At 59.8% G+C, this 27,677-nt stretch overlaps 1 protein-coding gene across 9 annotated transcripts; it reads left to right on the top strand.

Moving 5' to 3' along the window:
• The first annotated feature begins 1,186 nt into the window (after positions 1-1,186).
• Positions 1,187-26,437, top strand: SLC19A1 (solute carrier family 19 member 1). Of its 9 annotated transcripts, none has more exons than XM_057306863.1 (7): positions 2,160-2,240; positions 7,026-7,240; positions 8,239-8,470; positions 12,116-12,854; positions 12,931-13,123; positions 15,573-15,714; positions 25,589-26,437. In XM_057306863.1, the coding sequence occupies exons 3-7, from the start codon at positions 8,282-8,284 to the stop codon at positions 25,832-25,834; spliced, it is 1,509 nt and encodes a 502-aa protein (XP_057162846.1). In that variant the 5' UTR covers positions 2,160-2,240; positions 7,026-7,240; positions 8,239-8,281; the 3' UTR covers positions 25,835-26,437. The 9 variants fall into 9 exon arrangements, with proteins under 9 accessions (XP_044241772.1, XP_048070943.1, XP_026339342.1 ...); XM_026481999.4 differs by lacking the exon at positions 2,160-2,240 and adding an exon at positions 2,304-5,998; XM_044385837.3 differs by lacking the exons at positions 2,160-2,240; positions 7,026-7,240 and adding an exon at positions 1,187-1,280.
• Positions 26,438-27,677: the final 1,240 nt, after the last annotated feature.

The raw sequence follows: 27,677 nt of genomic DNA, 5'->3' as shown, positions 1-27,677 counted from the left end.
CTCCCCTTCTGCTATCCAGGCAGACCTCTTGGTCATTTCTTTGTCTTCGCGTCCCCCTATATGGATGAGGTCTAGGTCCTGCCCTTGGGTATTGGACCCCACCCCCCACCCCTGGGGCCTCTCTGGGGGGCTGGTTGGCAGCCTCTACCCTCCCCTCCCCCATGAAAGTTAAAGGTAAACCTCACCCAAGCAGAGTCTGGAGGCTGGAAGGGGGCCCTGCCACTCAACCCCAATTATGGGAAGAATGGCCAAACACAGACCCAACAGAAGAACCCTCCGCGGGAGAGGATGACCAGTGACAGGCCCCAACAGCGGAAGTTCACGGAATCTTCTACAAGAATCAGCCACCCCTGCAACTCGGCCAGTGAGAAACGGACATCACCCTGAGCTGTGGACTTTCGTTCAAAACAACCCCTCCCAACTTCCTCCTTCTTCCCCATTAACTACGCCCCTCTTCTTTGTTGGATCTCCCTGTGGTTTTGCCAGACTTGCACGTCCCTTCAAAGGGCAGTTCTCTCCATTCCCAGATCAACTCATGTGTGCTGATAAAATAACTGGCTGTTTTCTGTTTAGGGTTAACACCTCCTTTCTGCATGCTTCCTGTGGGCCGTGGGAACTGCAACTTCCTGTCCCCCTTAGTTTTCCTTCGTGGGAGCCCAGGATGGGTAGAGGAAGGTGGGAACCAGGGGGCCAGACCTGACCTCCCTTCCACCCTCCTCCCTGCCCTCCCCCCTCCTCCCTGCCCTCCCCCCTCCTCCCCTGCCCATGCAGTTTTCTGACTTCCTCCCCACCCCCCAACCAGAGCATGGCTGGTTCTTCCTCAGTCTTGAGAGCTGACTGGGGGGACCCAGGGAAGCACCCCTGGGACTCAGGCACTGGCTGCATTTGGGTAGGGGGCTTTCTGTGACCCCAAGAGCAGGTCACTGTGCCTTGTTGTTGTGACAGGCAGCCACCAGACCAAATGTGGGTCAGGGTGAATTCTTTAGGCTGGCGCTGTGTGGGGGGAGGGGAAAGTTCGTCAAAACCCCAACAGATGTGTCCTGCTTGGCACAGTGATCAATGTCCCTGGCTTAAGCTTGCGGGTTAGCCAGAAAAGGAACGTTTAAAATGAGCCAAAAAGAAAAAGCACATGAACTTCTAGCTTGGGATGGCAGGGGGGGTAAGCCCCAGCAGGGGTCAAGGGGCCGGCTCTCCTCCGAGAGGCGGTTGCCGCTGGTAAGGGGGTAGGAGTGCCTCCCTCCAGGACTTCTGCGAGCTGCAGCCAGGGCCTGTAGGTGTGGGTAGGTTCCAGTGGGCTCTGGAAGGGGCCTCCCAGTGGGGGCTGCATGAGGGGGTGGTCCAGTGGGGGTTCTGGGAGGAGTGGTTCAGTGGTGGCTTCAGGGGGGCGGGGGGGAGGGGACAGGGGAACAGATCAGAGGGAAGGGGTCGGTCCAATGGGGGCTGGGGGGATGCGGTCTGGTATGGGGTGCATGGGTATGCGGGAGCAGGGGGAGGTGCAGGCCGGTGGGGGCTGCAGGGGGTGAGATAGGGGGCCAGAGGGACGGCCCAGAAGAGGCTGCTGCGAGGGAGGGGATGGTCCAGTGGGGGCTGCATTGGGGCGGGGCAGGGGGACAGTCCAGCGGAGGCTGCGGGCTAAGGAGGGGCAAGGGGATGGTCCATAAGGCGCTGCGGAGCGGGGGTGGGGTGGGGGGTGGGGTGGGGGGTGGCAGGGGGACTGTCCGGTGGGGGCTACAGCTCGGGGGTGGGGGAGGCGGTCCAGTGGGGGCTGCATGGGGGGCTGGAGGGGGAGCGAGGGACAGTCCAGTGGGCCTGCGGACCTAGCGGTAGGGCAGATGGACTACCCAGCGGGGGGCTGGGGCGTGGCGGGGGTGGGGAAATGGTCCAGAGAGGGGCTGCATAGGGGCCGGTATCTGGAGGGAAGGTCCGGGGAGCGCTGAAGCCGGACGGGATGCTCCCGGGGTGCGCCAGGCCCCTCACTGCGGCGCCCCCGCCTGCGCCACAAGGCTGCCGCGTGACGGCGGGGGGGGGGGGGGGGGGAGGGCGGTGACGGGGCGGAGCGAGCGCGGGCCGTGTACCTCCTGCTCCGGCGGGGGCGGGGTTGGGGGCGGGGCTCCGCCGCCTTTCCCGGCAGCGCCCGCGGCCACGGGTCACTGTGCGCCGGGACGGCGCGTGCGCCGGGTCTGGTGGGTCCCCGGCCCCCGCCGCCCACGCGCCCCGAGGAGCGGACGCCGGCCGCCCAGGTACTCGGTGAGGCACGCGCGGGGGGGCTGCGGGGTGAGTGCGAGGTCACGGGCCGGGGCTGGGCGGTGAATGCATAGGGCGTGGGCACTGTCCGCCCGTGCAGGACGCGCCCTGGGCGCACGGTGACCCGTTCCTCCCAGCGGTGGCCGTGGGTCCCGCGTGCAGCGCCCCATCCTCGCCTCCGCCCGTGTAGGGAGGTACTCGGGCTTCGCCCGCCAGCCGCTTGCTGTCCCCGACCGCATTTCTCCCTGGTGCTCCCCGTGCGCGCACGCTCACAACCCCTGGAGCGCCGGACTCACCTCCTGTCACTTCCGCACAGTCCGGCTGGTTGGGCTCTGAGCGGCGCCCCGACCCTCTCCCGTCACCCTCGGACTCCGGGTCCCTTACGCGGGATGGATAGGACCGCGTGGATTCGGTGCTGGCGCCCGGGTACCGTGCACCGGCGGAACCACCCTGGTGCACGTGTTCCTCCGGCGGGAAGGCGGGGCTGCGGGGGATCCCCGGCCCACCCACCCGACCGGAAGGCCCTTGGCGCGCTTCCCAGTCCCGTGCCAGCCCATCGTCAGTCTCCCAGCCCAGAACTGTGTGGGTGTCCATGGACTTCCTTTTCGGAGGAGCGGTTGGAGCAGAGTGCTGGAGATTGCCTGGGAACCTGGGCACTGTGCTTGCAGTCCTTTCCTGAGTGGACCCAACATCTCTGCGAGAGGAAGCTAACCCCAAAGGCCCTGTCTGCTTTCCCCCGCTGAACGCTTGTCCCGGGGAGTCCAGGGTTGTGGCGCAGGCATGCATGGTGTGTTCATGGGGTTCTTTACTATCTCGGGGTGTCCAGCCCCAGCCTGCCAGGTCTCAGAGTACAAGTTAGAATCTGAGCCAGCTCAGAAATCGGAATGCATCTAGAAAAAGCCGTTTTCCATTCTGCTCAAAGTGCGGTCGGATTTCAGAGCTGCCTCCCGGTGCTCTGCAAAGTGGCAGGTGTTTCTTCAGGGATCCTGGAGGGCCCTCTTGTAGCCCAGATGGAATCAGCAGAGCCTGGACTCTCTGGCCTCAGGGGAACTGCCTCCCTCTGCCGGTCTGGGAGCCCATCCCTGAGGGCTCCGGGGTGGTGTCTCCCCCTGCTGCCTCGGGCTGGACTGCATTGCTCATTTTTTGCATTCTCCTGACTTGGGGTTAGGAACTCCTCTCTTTCTGAGGGGCTTTGGTTGATGTAAGTCCAGATGCTGCCATTGCTGGTGCTGGGCAGAGGTCAGCAGCACCGCCCCGGTGTTTAAACTCGTGGGCCGAGTGTCTATAGCAGTGATGGTCAGGGGGCTTAGTTTTACTCTTTGGAACAGGGATTTGGGGGGAGGGTGTAAGGGTTTCTCATTTTCACTAAGAATGTAATGAACTTCCCTTGTTAACCTGGGAGAGTAGTACCCAAAACAAGACAGGCGGTGTTTGGTTTGGTTTTGGGTCTCCAGGCTAACTAGGTCCTGGAGGGACGGAGCAGCGGCTGGTGCTCCATACCACCCCCCCCAGGACAGGTGCTGGAGGGCTGTGAGGAGGGGTCCCCGTGGGAACTGTTAAAACCTTCTCTGGGAGGCACGTGATGGGGTCCTCTGTTCTCTCCTGTGACTCTCCTGGTCGGCCCGTATTCCCTCTGCTTGCCCTGAGGAGGCCTGAGGTTGCACAGTGTTGGCTGGGGTCAGCACACCTGCAGTCCCGGCCAGTCCTCCCTCCAGCCACCTGTTCTGAGCATGGGCACCTCATGTGCCTTCTGGGCTGTTTCTGCACCTGTGAGCGTGTGATGGGGTCTCTCCGCCTTCCCTTCCTGGAGTGTGAGCCTGGGAAGGGCCTCCGTGTTTAAAAGAGCAGTCTGTTTTTGAGAGAGGACTTTGAGTCATAGCCGTGGTGGCTGGCCGCCTGTCAGGGTTGGTGATTACACCCCGCTCAGGTGAGTCGAATAAACTGAGCCTAGGCAGACGAAGTCCACTCGGAATGCAGCCTTGCTGGCTGGGACAGCTGGCTTCTGGGTCCGCCAGCCCTTTCCTTTGAACCTGAGTCCCTGGCGCGGTGGCCTCTCCCGGGGAAGCTGAGTAAGAGGCCTCGAGGCTGCCCTGGGCTCACGAACACTGGTCCCGGGGTGCTGCACACTCTCTCCATAGTGGCTGCTGTTAAAAATGGATTTCAAATCAGACTCTGGAGTTTGGGTGCCTGTTTCTGTGTGGCAGCCGGTGCTCCAGGGATGGGGCCAAGCTCCTCCCTGTGACCTTGTCCTGCCCGGCTCAGTGCAGTGACCTGCTGTCCAGCCTGTTTCAGAAGTCTTTGAAAGTGCGCGTGCAACGCTGTTGACAGAAGCCTGGCAGATGCGCCTCCAAGATGCACATTCCAGAGTGGACACGGGTCTCGTGTCTCCAGGGTGTCTGGTCGTGCGGATCGAGTTTATCTCACCTCACCTGGCGGCTCGTGCTGTGCCTGCAGTGCTGGCCCCTCAGGGACTGCCCTTCCTTTCTTCTGGGAGACAAGCTGGGGCACTTGAGCTGGGAGGGGTGACCAGAGGTCCGCTTTGCCACCTGTGCCCTGCCGCGGGACCTCTCATCTTGGGAATCCCGGAGCTGCCTGTGAAGGGGAGGGCCAGGACGGTGATTTCCTCCCCCCCTGGAGTTGGAGGAGGGGCAGGTTTTCCAAACCACATTCAGGAAGAATGTCTGAAGCAGAAATGCGGGTGCCCAGTTCTGAAGGGACGCTCTCGAGGGAAGGTCTGGTACCTTCTGCGCGTCTCAGCGTTTTCTCTGCCGTTTCTGCTGTGGGGCTGGCTGAGGCTGGGCCAGCAGTGGGGCAGTGAACATGCTCTTTGTCCAGGGTGAGCATCTCTGCTCCTGACCTTGGAGAGCGGGTCCCCGGCGCCCAGGCTGAGGAGAGCGTGAGTTCCCCTCTCTAGTGCTCGCACTGTGGGTGGGAGGCCACCTGCACTCCTGCGGGGACTCCTGCTGGGAGCTGGACACCTTTGGCTGGGGAGCCCCAGGCCAGCTAATGGGCCCGAGTGTAGAGCGAGCACAGTGCAGTCCCCAGAGGGGAGACGTGAGTGTAGGACGTGGAGCCCAGGGCTCAGTGAGCTGTGGGGACACAGGGGCCCTTAGCATCATGTGATCAAAGAAGAGGTGGCCGCAGAGGCTTGGGCTTCTCCCCAGCAGCGGTGGGAGGCCTCTCCCATGGGGAGGAAGCTGGGGAGCTGGGTCATCCAGCTTTTGCGCCCTGCACTGGGCAGTGTTCCCAGATTGCAGGGATGGAGCTGGGGGGTGGGCTGGGAGTTCAGGGGCTCCCTGAGACAGTCTCTGCAGACACTCCCCCACCCTGCGAGCTCCCTGGCCAGCACCTGGGGCGGCTCCTTGCATTGCCCGTTCTTCTGAGGTTTGAGGCTGGAGGACTCCTGGCGGCCCTTCCGAGCAGTGGTTGGGGGCCGGCTTACTACGCTCCCTGGGAGTGCGGGCTGGGGCTCTGCGTGTCCAGCCAGAAATTCCGAGGCAGTGTCCCCTGGGGGTGCTGTGCTCGTTCACCCGCTCAGGCATGCCTGTGGGACGTGTTAGGTGCAGAGTCCTGGGCCGTGACCCAGACCTTCAGATAGCTGCACAGGGCAGAGCCCAGAGCTGGGCTTTCTGACACTTCTCGCTGGAGCTCCTCGGATTCGGAAGCTGTAGGGGTCCAGGGTACGGAACAGAAAACATGAGTGTGTTTGGGGCTGGTGCTTGAAGCCATTGCCCCAGGACTCGGGGGACACCAGGTAAGGGAAGCCCCCACAGCTTCTGGAGGTAACAGCTTCTGAACAGCAGGGCCAAGTCCTCAGGGCTCTGAGCCCCTGCGGGATGGGGAAGGGACCCACTCCTGGGGGCCCTGAGCTTAGGTGGGTTCTTGGCTGCTCACCCTTTGCCGGAGAGCTGAGCTGGGTGGTATGGGGCTGCTCTGGTGTCCAGGGAGTGTACCTGCGAGCGGGAAAGTGACCTTGAGGGGGGTCTTAGGGCTGGGGGTGCACCCTGAGGTGTGCGCGGTTCTGCCTCTCCCTCCCATCTGCTTGTGCAAGCTCCCGGTGGGTTTGGAAGAGTGAGTGACAGAGTCTGTCCTCAGAAGCGCTTGGCCCGCATCCCTGATGCAACCGTTTCCTGCGATGCCAGTGGGGCAGTGGGGGAGGGGGAGGGGAAGTTGCGGCTCCCGGCCCAGCTGATGGTTTCCTGTGGCCTCCTGGAAGCTTGAAGGGTTGTCCCAGGACCTTGTAACTGCTGGGACCACCCTCTGTCCCACATTCACCTCTCCCTTTGAAACTCTGGCATCCTTGCAGCTCTGCCTCACCCCTGCCCTGCCATTCCTTGTCGCCCCACAAGCAGACCCACAGCCTGGCTTCTTCAGGGGTTCACTGCTGTCCCCCTTGTTGTCCCTGTGTCGCAGAAATAAGCATGGGTGCTTAGAAGTGGGAACAGTCCCAAGCGTCAGCCACAGTTCGCTTTGCTGAGGCCCTGGGCCTGCTGTGAGGACTCTGCTGTGAGGACTCTGTGGTCCTGGGTGGGGAGGAGGTCCTTTGCAGTCCCTTGGCTTTTCTGGGACTCATCCTGGGAGGAGTGTGGGGGCCCTTCCTGCTTGGACGGTCTCCCGCATGTGCTGGGAATCTGGTGGCTTTTCCTTGGGGTCCGTGGACCCCCCCCCCCAAGCCCCGCAGAGCTGGCCCCACATCTTGGGAACTTCTTGTGCCCACCGCTGGGAATTGGAGGGCGTTTCTCCACGGATCCAGACCCTCTACAATCACCCTCCTTGAACAGCCATGCAGGAATGAGCACAGAGCTGCCGCTCTGCCTTCAGGGCGCCCCTGCCTCACCTGAGCCACACGTTCCCTTGGCACCGGCGCCCCTCTTCACCTGACAATCCATGGCTGCTTACTTTTGACTTCCTCATTGAGAAGGGAATTTGATATCAATGCCATAAATGCAAAACCAACATCACTGGACTTACAGAAACGTAGTAACAAAGATAAACCGTGAGTAGGTCTGATTCTCTGCTCCTCTCTGTTAGAGTAGCTTTGGTGGGTTTTGGAGGGGTGCCGTTCACACCTGCACTGAAGGGAGCCCTCTGGATGGAGAGTTCTCCCCGTGTGACCTGGTGGTCTAACTACTGCTGCTTCTAGCTCTACCCAAAGTGCCCCTGGGTGAGGCTGCCTGTGGGGGACACGGGGCTGGACGGGGCCACCTGGCAGCCCACGCCTCTGGCTGCTTCTGTTTAGTGGAGCCTCCAGCTGCCAGGGTCACGAGCCTTAAGGTCTGGGCCTCTGTCCCATGTGGTCCCGTCTGTCACCTTGTCACACACACACCCCTGCCCCAGCTCCCCTGGCCCCAGAGGCTCCTGCGTCTCCCTTTGTTCTCCTCACCCACCCCATCTGCCACATCCCCCAGTCTTGTGCATGGAGTCTCACCACCAGAGACTGACGGGACAGCACTCCCAGGCTGCATTTGGGGCCACCAGCCACCCTCGCTGTGGCCAGCTGTGTACCTGGCGTCCCAGCAGGACTCTTCCAGCCCATACGCCCTGAGCCATCTTGGGGCCAGGTGATACTCCCATAACTCTAGCTGGGAGCTGTGACGTCAGCTGCACCCCTGGGACCTCTCCCGGGGAGGGATTCGTGCCCAGCCCCTACCTACAGCCGCCCGCCGGGACCTCTTGAGATGAGTCTGGTGTGCCTGAAAGACTACACTCTAAGTTGTATTTGGTTTGAGTTGATATTTAAGGAGCCCCCGTGGTGGAGAGGTGTGGGGTGCAGCAACGCCTCTGGCTCCCGGAGGTGGTGACAGCCTGGCTGGGTGGGCCTGTTGTCTGGCTCGTTACAAGCTCCGGGCGGTTCTCAGGTCTGGGGCCTGTGGGCCCCCTCCCCACGTGGGCATTGAATGCTGACAACGTGAGAGAGCGCTGGAGTTTCTGGGGAGGTGGGGTGGGGTCCGAGGCTGTTGGGGGAGCTGCTCTGACCCTGGGCTCATCTTCCAGGAACGGTATCGTCTTGTCCGGGGCTGCCGGGGGCCTGGGCAGCATGGTGCCCTCCAGCCAGGCGATGGAGAAGGGCGTGCCTGTGGAGCCGGGGCCGGACCTCGAGCTTAAGTCCTGGAGGTGCCTGGTGTTCTATCTGTGTTTCTATGGCTTCATGGCGCAGTTGCGGCCCGGGGAGAGCTTCATCACACCCTACCTCTTGGGCCCGGAGAAGAACTTCACGCGGGAACAGGTGCGTGGTCACGGCATGCGGGGAAGGCGTGGGCAGGGGCGCTCCGGGCCGGGAGCAGCTGAGCCTGCAAGGTCAGGTGGCCGTGTGGTGTGAGGGGTCCTGCCCCCTGCCCCCCAAGGGGCACCTGCACACCAAGGGCCTGACTCTGACTTCCTGCGCAGGCCAGTTAAAGAGTGATGGCAGGGGGCAGAAGTGTCCGCATCTGCTGGGGTCTGAGGGAAGGGTGCGGGGAGGGGGCACCCGCTCCCCCACCCACGTGGGCTCACCTGGTGGGAGGGTTTGCTTCCCGCAGAGACCTAACAGCCATGTGCCTGAAGAGAGGACGGAGGAATTTACAGCGGCAGGACAAAGATGTCCTCGCTGAAACTTGACTAATAACTTGTACCCTGGGGCCGTAGAGGAGTGAGAGCAGCCGGGCTTTATCCCTGCTGCTTCCTTATCTGAAGAACGAAAGAGCCGCGGGGCTGTTGGTAGATAAAGTGCATGGTCAGGCCTTCTGTCCGGGGCTTCTGTCCGAGCTCAGGTCCCCACCCTGCTCGACCTGCCCCAGAGCCTGGTCCCGGGCTGGCTCTGCGCTGTGCTCCCTGGTCCAGCTCAGCCCCCGCCCTCAGCCTCCGTCCCCTCCTGCGTGTCTGCCAGCCCCTCCGCCCTGTGTCACTGTTGCTGGACTGCTGGGTCCCACTGAGCTGCTGGATTTCTCTGGGAGGCCCTGCCTTTCTCCCTGACTGAGACCCTGACCCCTTCCCCTGCAGACCTTGGAATTCTTTCAGTCACGTGGAGTCTCTGTCCAAATGAGGCCTGACCCCCAGAGTGGCCACACGGTCGAGCCAGGCCCACAGGTGCTGGTGCTGTGGCCTCGCTGGCTTGTCTGACACGTGCAGGCGAGTGGGGTCAAAGATGACCTCTGCAGTATCCCCCCGCCAGGCTGACCGAGGACACCTGTCTGCACACGTGCTGGCTGGCCTGACCTCCGCGCACTCTAGCGGTTGAACTACAGAGGGTCCCCCTAGTGCTTAGATGGCATCCAGTTTGTCACCCCCGAGGGAGATGCTGCTGCAGGTGTCCTGGGCACAGCCCTGCGCAGGCCTGGTGTTCGGGCCTGGTGTCACCGGCACGGACACCCGGTCCTGCCGCACGTGCGGCTGGCTTCCCGTTTCCCTCACCAGCAGCGGTTTGGCCCCGCTGAGTCTCTGCCCATCTGATAGCCCTGGAGAGCAGCTTGCTGTCGGCTTGTATTCCTTTGGTCTGCACGGCAGCCCCGGGCCTGGCTGTCACCTGGCTGTCACCGTGCTCGCTGGGCCAGCCTCCACATCTTCCTGTGGGGCCATCTGCCTCCTGGTTGCCCTGGGGGATCTGACTGCCTGTGTCTCACCTGTTTCTCTGTCTGGGCTGGTTCCCTCACTTTGCTCATAGTGTCCTGTCATGCGGGGGTTTTAAGTTTTAGTCCCGCCAGACTGTCCTTCGCGCTCCTTGCTGTGGGACGCCGTCTCCCTGCCTTAGTGAGGGCCTTGGGGAGGGGTAGGAGGCTTGCTCCGTCCCTTCATGCCTCTGCCGCCCTTACCTCAAGCTGCCTGTGGCAGAGTCCTGTGGCGCCATGCCCACGGGGAGCCCGTCCAGGACCTCTCACAATAGTCCTCCTCACGGGGCTGGCCCCACCTGTCCCCCGTCAGTCCTGGGGTTTAGGAAGGCCCTGGTCCTGCCCCTCCCTCAGGCGGTACTCAGCTCCCATCCGGGTGCCACCAGGGATCGGGCTCTCGCGCTTCCTCCCGGCGTCTGGGTCCCCTCGTCCCGCTCCTGAGAACCCCCTGTTCTGCATCCTTTGCGTCCTTCCTGCCCTTCCCTTGGCTCTGGCCCCCACCCCCACTTGTCCTGGCTGCTTTGGGGCCCAGCCGAGCCTGCCCATCCAGAGAAGCAGCCGCCCTGAAGCCACCTGGATCCAGATCCGGGCATGGGTTCCTGTGTTTGGCCCGTCAGCCTGGACCTGGCCCGTCCACACTAGGCTCTTGGGAAGGTGTCCAGGCAGCTAGGCTCAGGCCAGTAGGAGGCTGTCCTGTGCCAGTGCCGGGCCACTTGACAGCTGCCACCTGCCCCAGGGACTCCGTGGGCACCCACTCCCCTAGTACCTTCCAAGTGTGACAGGTCAGCTGCCTCTGCCGGCCTGTTTGCCTGCCAAGCCCAAGGAGAGCCCATTGAGGATGCGGGGTGGGAGGGGGAGGAGGGAGGAGGGAGGAGGAAGGGAGGAAGGGGGTGGAGGAAGGGAGAAAGGGGGAGGAGGAGGAGAGAAAGGAGGAGGAAGAGGGGAGGAAGGAGGAAGAGGAGGGTAAGAAGGGGGTGGGAGGAGGGGAGGAAGGGGGAGGAGGGGGGTGTAGTTGGTTCTCCTAAGTCTCTGGCCCCTGGGCTCTGGTGGCTAGCCGTTTGTCCAGAGATGTCATAACCGAGGGGCTGTTTGGTGTTCCTGGACACCACATCGACTGTCTAGACTTCTGGAGCTGGGTCCCGTGGCTCTTGGTGACACAGTGCGGGATAGTCTTTCCCCTGGGACTGACCTGCACTCAGTCTCAATGTCCTGGGGGCCTTTAGTACACGGTGCTGTGGGGACCACAGCCTTTGGGGTCATCGTTGGCTTTCCCATGAGGGTGTGGGATGAGGAGGCCACCAGGTGGGGGATCCTCGGTCAGGGGAGGGGATCCAACAGCGTCCCTCAAAGTCCCTGAGGCTTGTCCATGTGGGGCTGAGTCTGGGGTCCGGGGCACAAGCCGAGAAAGGCCGTTCCACATTTGTCCGGGGCACCTGTGGCCAGCGCAGCCCATCCTGTGGCACCCCCTGGGTGGGCAGGGCTACAGACACCCCTGGGTGAATTGGCTGAGGCGCCCGGGTCCACCCAGCTGCCCAGAGGCTGGTAGGTGGCGGACACAGCACAGCCCCAATGCTGACCCAAGGCTCCACGATGGGCCCTCGGTTTCCTTATGTGGGGCCTTGGAGCCTGCTGGCTCTTGGGGCTTGGGGCGGCCGGGGCTGGCTCGGGTTGTTCTGTGGCCCGAGTCAGGGGTGGGTAGTGCCCTGAGTCAGTGGGTCCCCAGAGAGGACGTGACCTCTGAGGGCCCAGCTGTGCCTGTCCCAGTGAATCCGAGCCATGGCCAGAGCCCCTTGGCGGGTCCCGGTGAGGTCAGGTACAGGGCTCCCTCGCAGCGTCCCTGTGCCCTGGGACCGCGTGAGGCTGGCGGCAGGCGCCCTCCCTCTGCAGACAGGCATGGCCCTACTGTGGCCTCTCCTCTCCTGTTCCCTTTTCTTTCTGGTTTCCTCCCTCCCTCTGCTCTGTGAAACCTGTTGCCGGAGGCCTTTCCTCCCAGGGCTGTGTTGGCCTGAGTGTAAGTTGGTCCCGTTGTCAACAACAAGGAGAAACCAGTTTTCATCTCCTGAAAGCACACAGACCTAGGTCCGCACACTACCGCGGCGTTTGCGGCCGTCCCCGAGGTCGTCTTGCGCTGCACCGGGAGGCGGGCGGGCGGGACGCGCCGGACCATCGCCGCGGCTGTGTGCGCAGGGCCCAGTGGCGCGGGAGGGCGCGGGAGGGCGCGGGAGGGCGCGGGAGGGCGCGGGAGGGCGCGGGGCGCGGCGGCCGTGTCCCACGCCTGCGCTCCGCAGGTCACCAACGAGATCACGCCGGTGCTGTCCTACTCCTACCTGGCCGTGCTGGTGCCCGTGTTCCTGCTGACCGACTACCTGCGTTACAAGCCGGTGCTGGTGCTGCAGGGCCTGAGCTACGTGTCCGTGTGGCTGCTGCTGCTGCTCGGCCGCTCCGTGCTGCACATGCAGCTCATGGAGCTCTTCTTCAGCGTCACCATGGCCGCGCGCATCGCCTACTCCTCCTACATCTTCTCGCTCGTGCGGCCCGCGCGCTACCAGCGCATGGCCGGCTACTCGCGCGCTGCCACGCTGCTGGGCGTCTTCACCAGCTCCGTGCTGGGCCAGCTGCTCGTCACCGTGGGCGGGCTCCCGTTCTCCACGCTCAACTACATCTCGCTCGTGCTCCTCGCCTTCAGCCTGGTCCTCGCCCTCTTCCTGAAGCGCCCCAAGCGCAGCCTCTTCTTCAACCGCGGCGGCCCCGTGCGCCGCGGGGCCTCGCCCTCCGAGCTGGACCGCATGAACCCGGACGCCGAGCCGGGCGCCTGGCGGGACTGGACGCTGGTGCGCATGCTCCGGGAGCTGGGGGACAACCTGCGCTCGCCGCAGCTGCGCCTCTGGTCGCTCTGGTGGGTCTTCAACTCGGCCGCCTATTACCTCATCGTCTACTACGTGCACATCCTGTGGAACGTGGTCCACCCCACCACGGACACCACCGCGGTCTACAACGGTGGGGCGGACGCCGCCTCCACCCTGCTCGGTAGGCCCGCCGCGCCACTGGCCACGCCCGCCCCGCCCGCCCCCCGGGTCGGCGGTGACCCGTCCTGTCTCCCCAGGTGCCATCACCTCCTTCTCCGCCGGCTTTGTGAAGATCCGCTGGGCGCTGTGGGCGAAGCTGGTCATCGCGGGCGTGACGGCGGTGCAGGCCGTGCTGGTCTTCCTCATGTACAGCACGAACAGCATCTGGCTCTGCTACGTGGCCTTTGTGCTCTTCCGTGGCGCCTACCAGTTCCTGGTGCCCATTGCCACGTGAGTTGACCTGAGTTGGGTGGCTGTGAGGCCACGGTCTGGGTGGCCACTGAAGTGCCAGCTCCCAGAGCCTGGGCCACTGGCGGGTGGCTGGAGGGCACACACCTTTCTCCTGCCAGTTGGGGGTGGACAGGCCGTCTGCATATGTAAAGAGGTCTCCCTTCCAGAATGTTCCATGGGGAGCGGAAGGAGTGTGTGTGGGCAGCACCGAGCCCATTCCGTGGTGTGCGCTCAATCGTGTCGGGGAGAACAGTGAACCCAGGGTGCTCTCGGTTGGCTCAGTGTCCGTTTGTCCACAGCACAGCCTGTCCTGGCTTCTGTGACCCTGAGCTTGGCGCAGAGCCTGGTCCACGTGGCGTCCCCTCTGCTTCTCCCGTGGACGGTACTTAGCGTTTACAGTACCAGCTCTTGTGAAGTCCTTCCCAGCTCCCTTCCCTGTCTTCAAGGCCCCAAGCACTGCTCTGGGCCTGTCTGCAGAGCACGAGGCCCTTGTCCCCTTCCACCACAGGGCAGTGATGCACGGCCAGGGAGTGACCAGGTGGCCCAGCTCGCCCTCCGCCCAGGGCTCTCCTGGTGCCCTCGCATTCCTCACGCCCCTGGGGACTCCCCTCTATCTGCCCAGGGGTGTCCCCAGAGCTGCCCTCCGGCCACTTGTGCCTTCAGAACCTTCTCCCGCCCGCGTCCAGCTTGCTGAGATCCTCTCTGTGCTCCTTCGAACTGACCCTTTCACGAAGCTGATGCCACTCGTGCTCACGTCACACGCGCCCATGTTACATGCACGTGGGAGCCTCCCTCCCTGTGCCCCCTGCCCCCGGCGGGTGGGCCTGCATCTGTTATCAGCTCCGCTGCTGCTTGGCCCTGGTTCCCCTCTGGGCCTCACCCCTCAGGGGAGGGCGGGGGGCCCTCCTGGTCACCCCGAGTGAGAGCATCTGTCCCCACTGCTTCTTGAGCTCAAGCAGCATCTGCGGGCTCCTGGTGTCTTGGGCTGCCTCACGGAAGTGCTGGCCGCTGCCTACCTGCTCGCCGTGGCCGGGCCTGGTCTTCCTGCTTCCCACCACACCTCACCCTCCGTCACAGCAGATGTCCCGGGAGCGTTTCCTTGGCAGGCGCCCCCTGTCCTGTCACCAGCAGCACTTGGGGAGGGCTCCAGGTCATCTGCTGTGACGACCGTCCACTTGCTCCTGGAATGTTTTTCTTGGTTGTAAAAACGGCAGGAGAGCTCAGCCGCGATGCAGGCAGGTGTAGAGGAGGGAACAGGTGCCTCCTCCTCCCACCTGGGGTCTGGCCGCTGGCGTTCGGGTGTCTGGTCTGACGTGGGCTGGAGCTCGGCCCTCTGCCCCCTGCCCTGCGCACTTTGCTGTGTGGTTCAGCGTCTCTGAGGCACACGTAATCCGGCTCCTGCCGATGCCCTGCAGCGGGGCCCCGGTTGACGGGGGTGGCGCGTGCTGTATTTTCCCACGACAGCCCTGAGATCAACATCCTCTACCCGTGTTTGTTTCTCCAAGTCGGGACGGTGGCCGCAGCTGGGTCCCCGCAGGGGACCGGCCGGGCAGGGCTTGTGCTTCGGAAAGGGGGTGTCAGTAGGTACCCGGCAAGTGCGTGGCGGCCTTTCCATAGGGACAGTGGGGCTGGCTCCTCCCTGGTGTGAGTGGCCTGCTTGTTCTGGCCTCAGCTGGATTCTCTGCTGCACTTGGGCCAACCGAATGTGGTGGAGATTTCCGCCGCGTGCCACTGGCACAGCTCGGTTTGCTCCTGCTCAGGATTGTGGAGACCGCGGGGGACACGTGCAGGGGTGGCGTGGCGTTCTGCCGTGCTGGGGACGTGGCCCGGTGTGGGTTTCCCTGGGACCTCTGCCTGACGCGCTCTTTCTCTCGCTCCGCGTGCTGGCACCCCGCTGCTCGTCCTGGCCCGGCGGGTCTGTCTTGCTCCCACCCCAGACCGCAGCACAGCGGAGCCCCTCGGCCTCTGTCATCCTCTTGAAGGGCTTCTCGGGTATGTTTGCTCCTTCCCTTTTCAGAGCTCTAGAGTATTTCCTCTCCAGTTACTCGTTCTTAGAGGCACTTTGGGGATTTTAACGGGAAGTACCTTCAAATGTCTTTTTCTGCAGAGGACCGGGAGCCGAATGCATGTGCGTTCTCTGCTTTCCTCGTTTGTCTTACTGTCCTGTTCCTAACGTATCAAGTCCTTAACAATGAATGACCGTGCTTCCAGGAGCTCATGACATTCTGCCCGTGCTCATGTGGGTGACCATTTCTGCCCCAGAATTACCGGGAGATTTTCTGAACGTCCTCCTGGGGGTGCATCTTGTCCTTGGTCTGGGATTCTCAGAGCCCGGGGCACGTGCCTGGGAGCGGCGGGTGGCCTGGGTGCCGGGCTGGACTTGCCAAGTCCCCTTTGGACTGTGGGCGCTTCTCGCGCGGAGTCTGACCTTGGCCGCTTTCTCGTTCAGTTTTCAGATCGCGTCTTCTCTCTCTAAAGAGCTTTGTGCCCTGGTCTTCGGAGTCAATACATTCCTCGCCACCGTCCTCAAGACCGTCATCACCCTCGTTGTTTCTGACAAGCGGGGTCTGGGTCTCCCAGTCCACTCACAGGTGAGCCCGTCTCGGCCTCGCTGCCTGGAAGTGTCTGGCCAGTGCATCTCCCACTCTGTGGGTCTGGGACTATAGGTCCGCTTCTGGGGGAGGGAGGTTGTGCGCAGGTGGGCTGGGCGTTTCCGGCCAGGCACACAGACTGGAGCGGAGCAGGAAGCAAGAAGCCCCAAGCAGGGAGGGAAGGGCAGCTGGATGCCCTCTGACCTCTGAGGCCAGCCCAGGTGCAGTCCTTTCTGGAGGAGCTCTGACCAGCCCCCGTCCTCCCCCATGCTGGCTGATGTCCCAGGAAGGATGGAGGCATGGCCGTGAGCCCTTTCCTTGTGGGTCACAGCTCACTGCCCTCATTTTAGATCTCTGCCCTTCATGTCAACACCTGTCAGACCTGGGCCCTGGCTCATGCCAGCTGTCTGTCTGCCATACACAAGACAGCAAAGTGGAGCTGGTGGGGGTGACATCGGTGCGTGCTGAAGGGACCTCTCCGGTCCCTTCCCTCATCCAACCCTGAGCGGGTTCTTGGTGCTTCTGAGAGCTTGAAAGTTCCTGTTCCCTGTGAGGTTGCGGAACGCTCACACGTGTGACTGTGGGTGGTCTCAGCCAAGGCAGGACCTGTCCGGGCCGGCTGGAATTAGCCAGAGGATGGGCATGCAGGAGGGACGGTAACCGGGCCCCGGGATCAGTGGCCTCAGCCTGGGGGCTTGCAGCCGCCATCTGCCCGAGCCCGGACATCCCTGGGCTTGGTGGGCTCCACAGAGAAGTTCCGAGCTCTGAGGGGGTGAGCTGGCCCTGGGAGGAGGTGCTGGGCAGGGGCAGACCCTCCTGTTTAGAAACTGGCCTGTGGGGCTTGGACATGCCCTTGGGGAGAAGAAGGTCTGAACCACTCGCTCATGTCTGCAGGCTTCTGCAGGGCCCCCCAGGCTGAGCACTGGGACTGTGCAGCCCGAGCGGGATTGGCAGAGCCCCCCACGGTGCGTGAGCCGGACTCAGGTCCACAGGCGTGTGCACCTGCACCTAGGGGTGGGCAGGAGGGGCTGGGGGGTGCGCCCTGTGCCCAGGGATGGGCAGGTTGGGAGCCTCACCAGACGGCAGCAGCCTTTGCAGGGGAGCAGCCTTGGCCCCAGAACTTTCCACGGAGCCTTGCCCGGCAGCAGCTCCCAGGAGGAGCCCCCAGTTGATCCCCTCTGGGCAGCGGGGTTGTTAGTGTGGATGGACGGAGGCTCATCTCAGTTCCCAGAGGGCACAGTGGACCCAGCCACATGGCGGCTCCGACCTGCCTATGGACACTGACGTCAGGTCACTACCCCTGTTGATGGCCCTGTTCAGCCTGGGGGGCCAGGGGCGGTGTGCCTAGAAGCCGGGCTGTGCCCTGGGGCCCACAGCTGGGAGGGGGGCTGGGGGTTCTTCTCCAGGGGCTGGGCCTTCCCATGTGGTGGCTCCTGGCTGCGTTGGGTCAGATGGAGAGAAAAATACGTTGGATTTTCTCCGGCACGTTTCCTTTCCCAGTTAGCTAAATGTAGAAGGGGGGCGGTTAGTTCATGATTGGAAGCGGCGCTGGGGTCCACGGGGAGAGTAACCCATGCCCCTCTTGCTCACTTTCCCTCTTTACGGCCCGTGTGTATCTTCACGTCATCCCAAGTGGGCTTGGCCTGAAAATGAAAACAGCAAAAATGGGCTTATTTGGGAATAACAAAGAATTGCAATTCAGGACAGAAGTCCTTTGGGGGAAAAGCAGGAAATCAGGGTGATGACGGTTTCTCAGTTTCTCGTTGGCCGAGTTGCAGGGGTGGCTGATTCTTGTAGAAGATTCCGTGAACTTCCGCTGTTGGGGCCTGTCACTGGTCATTCTCTCCCGTGGAGGGTTCTTCTGTTGGGTCTGTGATTGGCCATTCTTCCTGTAATCGGGGTTGAGTGGCAGGGCCCCCTTCCAGCCTCCAGACTCGGCTTGGGTGAGGTTTACCTTTGTGAATTCTCACAGTGTTGAGAGCGAGCCAGCTGCAGGCTGGAGACTTGTGGGAACCAGGGCCCAGCAAGTGGGGAGCTGGCCCTCGTTGGCTTGAGTTTTGTTAGACTTTTTATTTTTGGATAACCGTACATTCATATGCAGTGTTAGAGGTAATGCACCGGACATGCCCCGCAGGGCAGCGTCCCTGTCGGCGGCTGACCTCACACAGGCAAGACCCAGAAGGCTCCTGCCCCTCAGGGCCCCGCAGCGCCGGTTCCCGGCCACACCCCTGGCCCCAGCCCTACAGTCCCTCCACCATTTCTGTATCTTCTCCTTTCAAGAATGTCACTTGAGTGGAGTTGGGGTCTGTCACCTGTGGGATGGGCTTTCTCAGCCCGCCCCCCTTGAGGTCCGGTGGGTCCGTAGCTGTGCCCTGTTGGGTTGGCGGTACAGCTGGTATACCTGCTCCCCGTGAATGACTGGGTCGTTCCCCGGTTTCGGCTGTTGTGAGTCAAGGTGCTTTGCACATTGAACGTAGGTTTTCATTTGCCTGGGATGAGGGCCCAGAGGCGCCATTGCTGACTCCCGGTAGTCGTGTGGGTTTAAGGAGCTGCCGCGCTCTTCTCCCGGTGGCTGCTCTGTTCTGTGTTTCTGCCGGCGGGTACGAGAGAGAGAGCCCGTTTCCCCACATCCTCGGGAGCGCTGCGTGTCGCCCGTTTTCCATGGAGCGTCTAGCGTGGGGTGATGCTGGTTTGTGGTTCTGTTTGCGTCTCCCTGATGGCGCAAGCCATGCTCTGCCCTCATGTGCCGCCCGCACGTCCTCTGGAGAGGCGGTCCTTCGCTCCCTGTTTCCTGATTGGACGGCTTGTTTTTTGTTTTTGTTTTTTTTAAAGATTTTATTTATTTATGTGACAGAGAGACAGCCAGCGAGAGAGGGAACACAAGCAGGGGGAGTGGGAGAGGAAGAAGCAAGCTCCTAGCGGAGGAGCCTGATGTGGGGCTCAATCCCAGAACACCGGGATCACGCCCTGAGCCGAAGGCAGATGCTTAACAACTGCACCACCCAGGCGCCCTGGATGGCTTGTTTTTTCACTCTTGAGTTTTGAGCATTGCTTGTACCTATTGCTGTAGGTGGATATAGACCGGACCCTCGACAGCGTGCTGTGAACTGCCTGGGTCCACGTGGACATAGACTTTTTTCAATAGATGTGGTGATACAGATGCGTTTTCTTTTTTTTTTTTTTTTTTTAAAGATTTTATTTATTTATGTGAAAGAGAGACAGCCAGCGAGAGAGGGAACAGAGCAGGCGAGTGAGAGAGGAAGAAGCAGGCTCCTAGCAGAGGAGCCCGATGTGGGACTCGATCCCAGAACGCCGGGATCACGCCCTGAGCCGAAGGCAGACGCTTTTAACGACTGTGCTACCCAGGCGCCCCTACAGATGCGTTTTCTTCATGGTTTTCTTAGTATTCTCTGTAGCTTCCCGTATGGTAAGAACAGGGCGTGTAACATACGGGTACACGTGTACCGTGTTAGTGGTGTTACCGGTAAGAACAGTGTGTGTATGGGGCGCCTGGGTGGCTCAGTCGTTAAGCGTCTGCCTTCGGCTCAGGGCGTGATCCCAGCGTTCCGGGATCGAGTCCCACATCAGGCTCCTCCGCTGGGAGCCTGCTTCTTCCTCTTCCACTCCCCCTGCTTGTGTTCCCTCTCTCACTGGCTGTCTCTCTGTCACATAAATAAATAAAATCTTAAAAAAAAAAAAAAAAAAAGAACAGTGTGTGTAACGTACGCCTTCGCACGTACGGTGTTAGTGGTGTTACTGGTAGAGCTTCCAGTCAACGGTAAGTCACCAGCAGGTCAGTTTTGGGGGAGTCAGAAGTTACACGTGGCACCTCTAACCCCTGCTTTTTTCAAGGGTCAACTGTAATGGTTCGTACGCCTTCCCCATAGCTGTAGCTTGTCTTTCTATCCTGACAGGGTTTTGCAGAGCAAAACTTAATTTTGGTGAAGTCCGATTCATCGGTTTCTCCCTTTATGGATCTGGGTTTTGGTGCCAAGTGTAAGAACTTTTTGCATAACCCAGGCTCTTGCAGATTTTCCCCAATATCTTTTTAAAAGTTTTATAGTTTGGGGGCACCCAGCTGGCTCAGTCAGAAGAGCATGCAAACTCTTGATCTGGGGGTTGTGAGTTCGAGCCCCACATTGGGTGTAGAGATTACTAAAATAATAATTAAAAAAAGTAAATGGGGCGCCTGGGTGGCTCAGGCGGTAAAGCATCCAACTCTTGATTTCGGCTCAGGTCATGGTCTCAGGGTTGTGAGATGGAGCCCTGCACTGGGCTCCACGATGGGTGTGGGGCCTGCTTAAGGTTCTCTCTCCCTCTCCCCCTCCCTCTCTTCAAATACAAAAAATAAAAGAAACAAAATTTTGTAGTTTTACATGGAAGTCTGTGATCCGTTCTGAGGTGATACCTGTATGAGGTGTGAGGTTTCCATCAAGGCTGCTCTGTAGACGTCCGGTCACCAAGACTCTCGTTGAAAAGACTGTCTTTTCTCTGTCGGATTGCTGCTGAACCCGTGTCGGACCTGAGTGGCGCATGTCCGCGCGAGTCCGTTTCTGGCTTCTCTGTCTGTCCCTGAACTGCACTCCTGCCCTTCCACGGTCACTGCGGCGTCCTGCTTTCCGGCCACATGGGAAGTTCTGAAATTGGGCACGCTGGTTTTTCCAGCTTTGAAATGGTTTCTCAGAATTGTTTCAGCTGTTATACTTTCTTTGCCTTTCCACGTAAATTTTAGAGTAATTTTGTCTACCTACAGAAATTCCTGCTGGGATTTTGCTAGGAGTTGCAGGAAGCCTGAGTCATTTCTGGGAGAATGGACATCTTTACTCTGTTGAGTCTTGCAGTCTGTGAACATGGTGCATCTCGCCATTTATTTAGAACTTTCTTGATTTCTTTCAGCATTTTGTAGAAGTACAAGTATTGTACCTGCTATGTTACATTTATACCTGAGTATTTTGTTGTTTTTTCAGCAATTGTGAATGATACTGTGTTTTTAATTTTCGTGTCTATTTGTCTGCTAGGGCCGCCATATCAGAATACCAGAGACCCAGTGGCTTAAACAGAATTTATTTCTTGCAGTCCTGGAAGCTAGCAGTCTGAAATCAAGGTGTGAGCAGGGCTGGTTCCTCCTGAGGAACTCATTGGCATGTAGACGTCGTCCTCTCTGTCCTCACGTGGCCTTTTCTGTGTGTGCGTGCATGTCTGGTGTCTTTCTCTCCTTCTGAGGACACCGGTCCTGTTGGAGTAGGGCCTACTGTTAGGACCCCTTTTGACCTTAATCACCACCTTGAAGACCTTGTCTCCAACGACAGTCACACTGGGGGTGGGGTTTTCACAAGTGAATTTTGGAGGGACACAGTTCGTTTCATAGCAGTATCTATGTGTCTGTCGTGAACATATAGAAATACAGTTGGATACTTGAGTGTTAGTCTTTTACAGTCTCGCTGAGGCCATTTATTAGTTCTAGGAGGTTTTGTTCTTCATATGCTTTTTATTTCCTGGTCTTGTCTTCCTGTAGCTGGCTGGAACTTTGTCTTTATTATTTCCTTCTACTTGGTTTACATTTATATTGTTCCTCTTTTTGTAGGTTCCTGAGATGGGAGCTTAGATTAATGACAAGACTTCTTTTCTGACATCTGCATTTAGTGCTATGCATTTCCCTCCCAGTACTGCTTTAGCTGCATCCCACAGATTGGTATGCTGCATTTTCATTTTTGTTCATCCAGTGTATTTTCTGAGCTTTCTTCAGACTTTCTCTTTGACCTTTTAATTTTTTCAAAGGGTTTTTGTTTAGTTGCCAGGTGTTTTGCGATTTTCCTGGGGTTTTCTTTGTTACCGATTTCTATTTTCATTCCATTTTGTGATCAGCGAACACAGCGTATCTGATTTCAGTCCTTCTAAATTTGTTGAGGTTTATTTTATGGCCCAGGATGTGGTCTGTCTTGTTGTATGTTATGTGGACCCTCGAAAGGGCTGTGAATCCTGCTGTTGTTGGGTAGAGTGTTTTATAAATTCCAGTTAGATCCTGCTGTTGATGGTGTCAATTTGTTCTCTATCCTTGTGATTTTTGTCTCGTTCCGTTGTGGAGAGAGGGCTGTTGGCACCTGCATCTTGAACTGTGGATTTGGCTGTTTCTCCTTTCAGCTCTGTCACATTTTCGCTTCACGTTCGTAGCTCTTTTGTTGGTTGCGTGTGCTTGGGAATTGCTGTGTGTGTTTCGATGGATTGAACTTCTGATCATTACGGAATGGAATGTCCTTCTCTGCCTCTGGTCATTTTCTTTTCTCTGAAGTCTGCTTTACCTGATATCAATATAATCTCTCCTGTTTTCCTTTCATTAACGTTTGCGCAATATATTCTTTTCTTCCCCTTTACTTGTTATCTGACTGTATGGTTCTCTTTGAAGTGAGTTTCTTACAGACCACGTATGATTGAGTCCCGTTTTTAGTCTGTTTTGCCAACATCTGTCTTAATAAGTGGCGAATTTAGAGCATTTATGGTTAGTGTAACTGTCGCTGTATTAAGAGTTGATGCTGCCGTACCATTTTTGCTTTTCTTCACTGCTTTTTATTTTTTGGCCTTCCTACGGATTGTTTGCACATTCTTTAGAATTTCATTTTAGGTTATCTGTTGTGTTTTTTTAGTATATCTCTTAGTACAGTTTTTTTGATAGTGGCTTTGTGTGTTAAATGACCAGTTTGAGTCAAATATGGAATCTTACCTCCTACTATGTCATTCTACCGTCCACTGTTAGTAGTACAGTTGTCTGAAGTACTTTCCTCTGTGTACCAGGACAGCGACATGAGATAGGGTTCTAACTTTTGCTTTAACTATCAAACATGTAGACAATTCTAGAGGAGAAGGAAAGTCTTCTATTTACCCATGATTTGACTCACTGTGTTCTTTCTCTTCCCTGTTAGTCCAGGGATTCTTCCTCATGATTTCCTTTTGTTTAGAGCATCTCCTTTAAGCCATTCTTTCAGGGTAGGTCTGCTGGTGACAAATTTTCTCCTAGTTTTTCCTTCTTCTGAGAGTGTCTTGATTTACTTTTCATTTCTAAAGATTATCACTGGATATAGGCCTCTACGTTGATAGCTTTTTCTTTTAACTTTGAAAAATGTGTCCATTCCTTGTGGTCTTCATGGCTTCTGATGAAGAATCCACTTTTTCTCTTACCACGATTTTTTCCTTTTTCTTTGCCTTTTGCTTTCAGAAGTTTAAATATGGTGTGTTGTTTTAGTTTTCTTAGTGTTTGTCTGGTTTGTGATTCCCTCGGTGTCTCAAATCTGTTGGTTTATGTCTCTTACCAAATTTGGGGAGTTTTCAGCCACTATTTCCTCAAGTACTTTTCCAGCCCTATCCTCATTCTTTTTGTGGGATTCCCATGACACAGCATCACATCTTCTGTAATTAAAGGGAATGAGGCTCTGCTTATGACTTTTTTAGTCTGTTTTCTTTCTGTTCGAATTTGGTGGTTTCTGTCATCCCATCTTCTAGTTCACGGCTTGTTTTCTTTGTTCCATCTGCTCTGCTGTTGAGACCATTCATTGAGCTTTTAGTTTGGTTGTGGCATTTTCGGGTCTAACTGTTCTTTATCTCTTCTATTTCTTTTCTTAGACGTTTTCATCTGTTCTAGTGTGTTACTACTTGTTGAAGCATTTGTACTGTGGCTGCTTTAAAGTCTTTCTCCAATAATGTCAACATCTGTGTCATCTCAGTGTCCCTGTCCGTTGACTGTATCATTCAGTTAGAGGTCTTTGTGGTTCTAAGTATGCTGAGTGATCGGACCTGGACATTTTGGATATTATGAGATCTGGATCTTACTGAAACCTTCCACCGTAACTGGCTTCCCCTGACACTGGCCTAGCAGAGGAAGTTGGGAACCTGTGCCTTGTTACAGCCAGATAACAGGCCCCCACTCAGCCCTCCTGACCGAGGGGTGGATGGGGGGCCTCCTTATTACTGCTGGGTGGGGATGGGAGTTCCAGCTCCCCACCTGGCCTCCAGCCTCCCGCAGTTAGGGGCATGGGTGCCTTGTTACCGCTTCCCACGTGGCCTCTAGTGACACCAGGGGACGGGGTGGATGGATGGGGTGTTCTTGCTGCTGCTGGGTGATGGTGAGAGTCCTCACTCTGCAGGGCAGGGAGTTGGGGGTTTTTACCACCTGGGGAGAGTGAAAGTCCAGGCTTTCTGTGTGGTCTCTCCTGGGGTGAATTTTCCAGCTTCCCACTGTGCCTTGACCACCACCACCGGCAGGGGCGTGGTGCCTGGCAAGAGTCTGGGTAATGAGGGTGGAGTCCGGCTGGAGTCTGGACGGTGGGGGTGGGGTCTGGCTGGAGTCTGGGTAATGAGGGTGGGGTCCGGCTGGAGTCTGGATGGTGGGGGTGGGGTCGGGTTAGAGTCTGGACAGTGGGGGTGGGGTCCGGCTGGAGTCTGGACAGTGAGGGTGGGGTCGGGTTAGAGTCTGGACGGTGATGGTGGGGTCTGGCTGGAGTCTGGACGGTGAGGGTGGGTTCTGGCTGGAGTCTGGACGGTGAGGGTGGGGTCTGGTCTGGCTGCAGTCTGGACGGTGGGGGTGGGGCCTGGCTGGAGTCTGGATGGTGGGGGTGGGGTCTGGCTAGAGTTTGGACGGTGAGGGTGGGGTCAGTTTAGAGTCTGGACGGTGAGGGTGGGGTCCGGCTGGAGGCTTGACAATGGGGGTAGGGTCTGGCTAGAGTCTAGGTAATGGGGGTGGGGTCTGGCTGGAGTCCAGTGGTTCCCCTCTGTCAGGTCCCTGTCCTGGGTTGTCCCTCTCCTTGTACTTTGACCGGAAAGAACAGCTTTTGTTGTGGTTTTTTTCCTTCATCAGCTGGCTTTTCTGGATTGCTGGTTTCTTCAGATCTAAAAATAAGCACAGTGCAAAGTTTAAAAAGCTCAGGGGACATATTGCCGTGTTCTTCTCGGCCTGCAGCGCCCCTGGCTGGTGTAGCGCCCTCCGGCTCTCTCAGTTACCGCCTTGTGTGTTCTGTGTGTAGTGTCCAGGGTTCTAGCTGTCGTCGGGGGAGGAACAGGGAAGACACTCAGCTCCATCCCCCCGGAAGCAAAGCCCGTGACGGTTCGATTCCCAGTGTTGCTTGTAAAGATGAGCTTTCCTGGAAGGGCACCAGAGAGGAGCCCGTGGGGAGCAGAGCGCCACGGTCTCGGGCAGGACTCACGCCGGTCTGGCCCACGGATGCGGGAGACCGCCCAGCACCGCCTGCCCCGGTGGTCGTGAGATAAGGAGGGACGTGTGCAGCTGCACCTGTCCCTGGGGCGGGAGCCGGCACGGTGCTCGGAGCTGTGCAGCAGGGCCTCGGTGCCTCGGGCTCCTCTTCTGGACCGGGCTCTGCGCACACACGTCCGCGAGCCCTCGGCAGCCGTGGGAACGTGGCCCACAAAGGGAAGCACGTGTTTGTTGTCACAGAGCGGGCAGAGCGCCTTGGGGTGGGTCACAAAGGCCACGCAGCTGCAGGAAACGTGCCAGGGTTCTGTGGGAACGTGGTGGGAGCCCCCTGGGGCTGCGTGGGCCGTGGCCTGGAGGAGGGCAGGGGTGGGCCTTGCCCCCTGTGGGTTGTCCCCTGACCCCTGAGCACCCGCCCCCACCGCTACTGTGTTCCCTTGGCCTCTGCGGTCCCCGCCCGCTGCTCACCTGCCCCCCCCCCGCCAGGCTGAGCCCCCACACCCCCCCCGCCAGACTGAGCCCCCCCCTCGCCAGGCTGAGCCCCCACCCCCCCGCCAGGCTGAGCCCCCACCCCCCCCCACCAGGCTGAGCCCCCCCCAGCCAGGCTGAGCCCCCACCCCCCCCGCCAGGCTGAGCCCCCCCACCCCGCCAGGCTGAGCCCCCCCCCCTCTGTTGCAGTTCCTCGTCTACTTCGTGTACTTCCTGGTGCTGTTTGGTGTCTACCTGTCGGGGGCCATGCTGGTGGTCCTGCGGCACTTCCGGGACAGCCACCATGCGCCCCAGCCGCCGGAGCTGAGGAGCCCGGCCGAGGAGAAGGCCGTGCCGATGCTGAGTGTCCAGGACGGCGGCCTCAGCAGCCTGCAGCCCGGCCCCCCGCCACTGACCTCCCAGGAGCAGAACCAGCGGCCCGAGGCCAAAGCCTGACCCTCCGACGCCAGAGGCCGCCCGCCAGCACCCTCCCGTTCCCGGGGCCTTGGCGTCTCCGAGTGGACGCTCCCTCTGCGCCCCTGCAGGTGGCCCGCCCCTTGGTGTCAGCAGTCCAGGTTTCTGGCCTCGTCCACATTCCAGGGGTGAGAGTGTGGAGCCAGCGACCAGCAGGGACGCTCCCTGGTACCTCCCTGTGATCTGCGCCTCAGGGGCTGCCTGCCTCAGGAGGGGCCTTGGCTTGCCCTGCGGTGGCCCAAGGACAGTGCCCCTCTGCCCTGCTTGGTGCTCTGGTCCTGTCCCCTCGCCTGTGGGGGACACTCAGGCAGCTGCTGGGACATTGAGGGCTGAACTGTCCCCACCCACACGTGGTGGACAGTGGGGGTTCACGTGCCCACCAGGCCTCTGTACCATCATTCCCCCCCACCCCCAGTGGCAGGCCCTGCTTGTCCCTGGGGACCAGTGACTGGGATGGGGACTTGGCCCCTGCAGTGCGAGGCTGGGAGCCCTGGTTCCTGTGGCCTGTGGCTCCGGTGTCCAGGTACTTGTTTTAGACAATGCTCTTCTTTTTTAAAAAAAAAAAAAAAATGACCTAAATAGAAACCTTAATGGGTTCCTGTTTCTGTGGGAGAAGCTGGACATTGACCAGTGGCAGGCCCTTCTACCAGGTGGACACGGGGATGCTGGGGCCCCTGGAGCCGCACTTCCCCCCATGCCCACCAGTGTCCTGCCCGCTCCCGAAGTGGGTTAACACTGACCTTCCTCACGGGTGACTGCTGGCGGCTTGGGGCGCACGGACCAGCCCAGACGGGACCCGCCCGGAGCGCACCACCTCAGGGTCTGAGGGCCCGTTGCGTCCCTTCCGAGATGCAAGACGTCTGCTCTCCCTGAAGGGGTTCGACCACAAGCCCCGAGCGTGGAGGGGCTCCTGATGCTGCCCCAGCCTGGCCTGGGGGATGGGGGTGGGAGGAGGTGGTCAGGAGGCCAAGGAAGGGGTGGCAGCCCCTTTCCCCCGCCACAAGCAGGCACCCACTCCAGGCCCACACGTCCTTGACCCGTTGTCTGGAGCAGTGCCCGCGCTCCGTGGGACCCGAGGGGAGGGGGCTGCTGGAGCCACCGTGGCAGGGAGAGGCTGCAAGGACACACTGGCCACAGAGGGGCTGCTGGAGCCTGCTGCACCCAGGGGTCCCCGGAGGTCTGCCCCGAGGATGGGGGGGGTGCTGTGGGGGGAGGGTTGGGCATCCACACGCACTCACCCTGGCACCCCGTGGACCCTGTGGGGGAGGGGCAGCGCTTGGCCCGTCGGAGTTCAGAGCTCCAGCAGGACCCGGTGGGCGGCGGGGTGTCTCACCTCTGGTCACTGCGCACATGATGCAGGGCTCTGCTGTGCGCCCTGGGACTGCCCGGCCCGGCCCCGCCAACCCTCCCATCTGTGGCCGCCCAGCTCCCTGGCTTCACAGCCGGGTCTGCGTGCCACAGCAGGTTTGGGGGGAGCACGGGTGCGGGGCACAGACCACCGACGCGGCCTTGGAGTAAGAGCCTGTGAGGGCTGCTGGCCACCCCGGGAGGCTCCTCACTCAGAGAACGGTCTGGGGCCCCGGCGGCATCCGTCTGCGTCTGCGAGCACCTGTGCTCCCGCAGCACGAGCCTCCGGCTGGGATGAAGGCTCCCGGGGGTCTGACTCCTGTCACGAAGGCCGCGTGCAAATCGAGTGCGAGTAAAAGGCCGTCTTTATTTGAAGCCTGTTTGGATCCGCTCCTATGGTTACAGCTTCAGGCCGCAGAGCTGACTCAGTGGGGTCCTTGCCCACCACCCTTCCAGCACAGCTGCCGGGGCGGGGGGG

Source organism: Ursus arctos, unplaced genomic scaffold (assembly GCF_023065955.2).
Source record: "Ursus arctos isolate Adak ecotype North America unplaced genomic scaffold, UrsArc2.0 scaffold_4, whole genome shotgun sequence".
Lineage (NCBI taxonomy): Eukaryota > Metazoa > Chordata > Mammalia > Carnivora > Ursidae > Ursus > Ursus arctos.
The sequence above is the reverse complement of the archived record's forward strand: the minus strand, read 5'-3'. Positions and strand labels throughout refer to the sequence as shown.

Coding starts and splice junctions, on each gene's coding strand:
- SLC19A1 (XM_044385837.3), top strand. CDS start 8,282: ATGGTGCCCTCCAGCCAGGCGATGGAGAAGGGCGTGCCTGTGGAGCCG. Junction 8,471..12,115: donor AGAACTTCACGCGGGAACAG/GTGCGTGGTCAC, acceptor TGCGCTCCGCAG/GTCACCAACGAGATCACGCC. Junction 13,124..15,572: donor TTCCTGGTGCCCATTGCCAC/GTGAGTTGACCT, acceptor TTTCTCGTTCAG/TTTTCAGATCGCGTCTTCTC.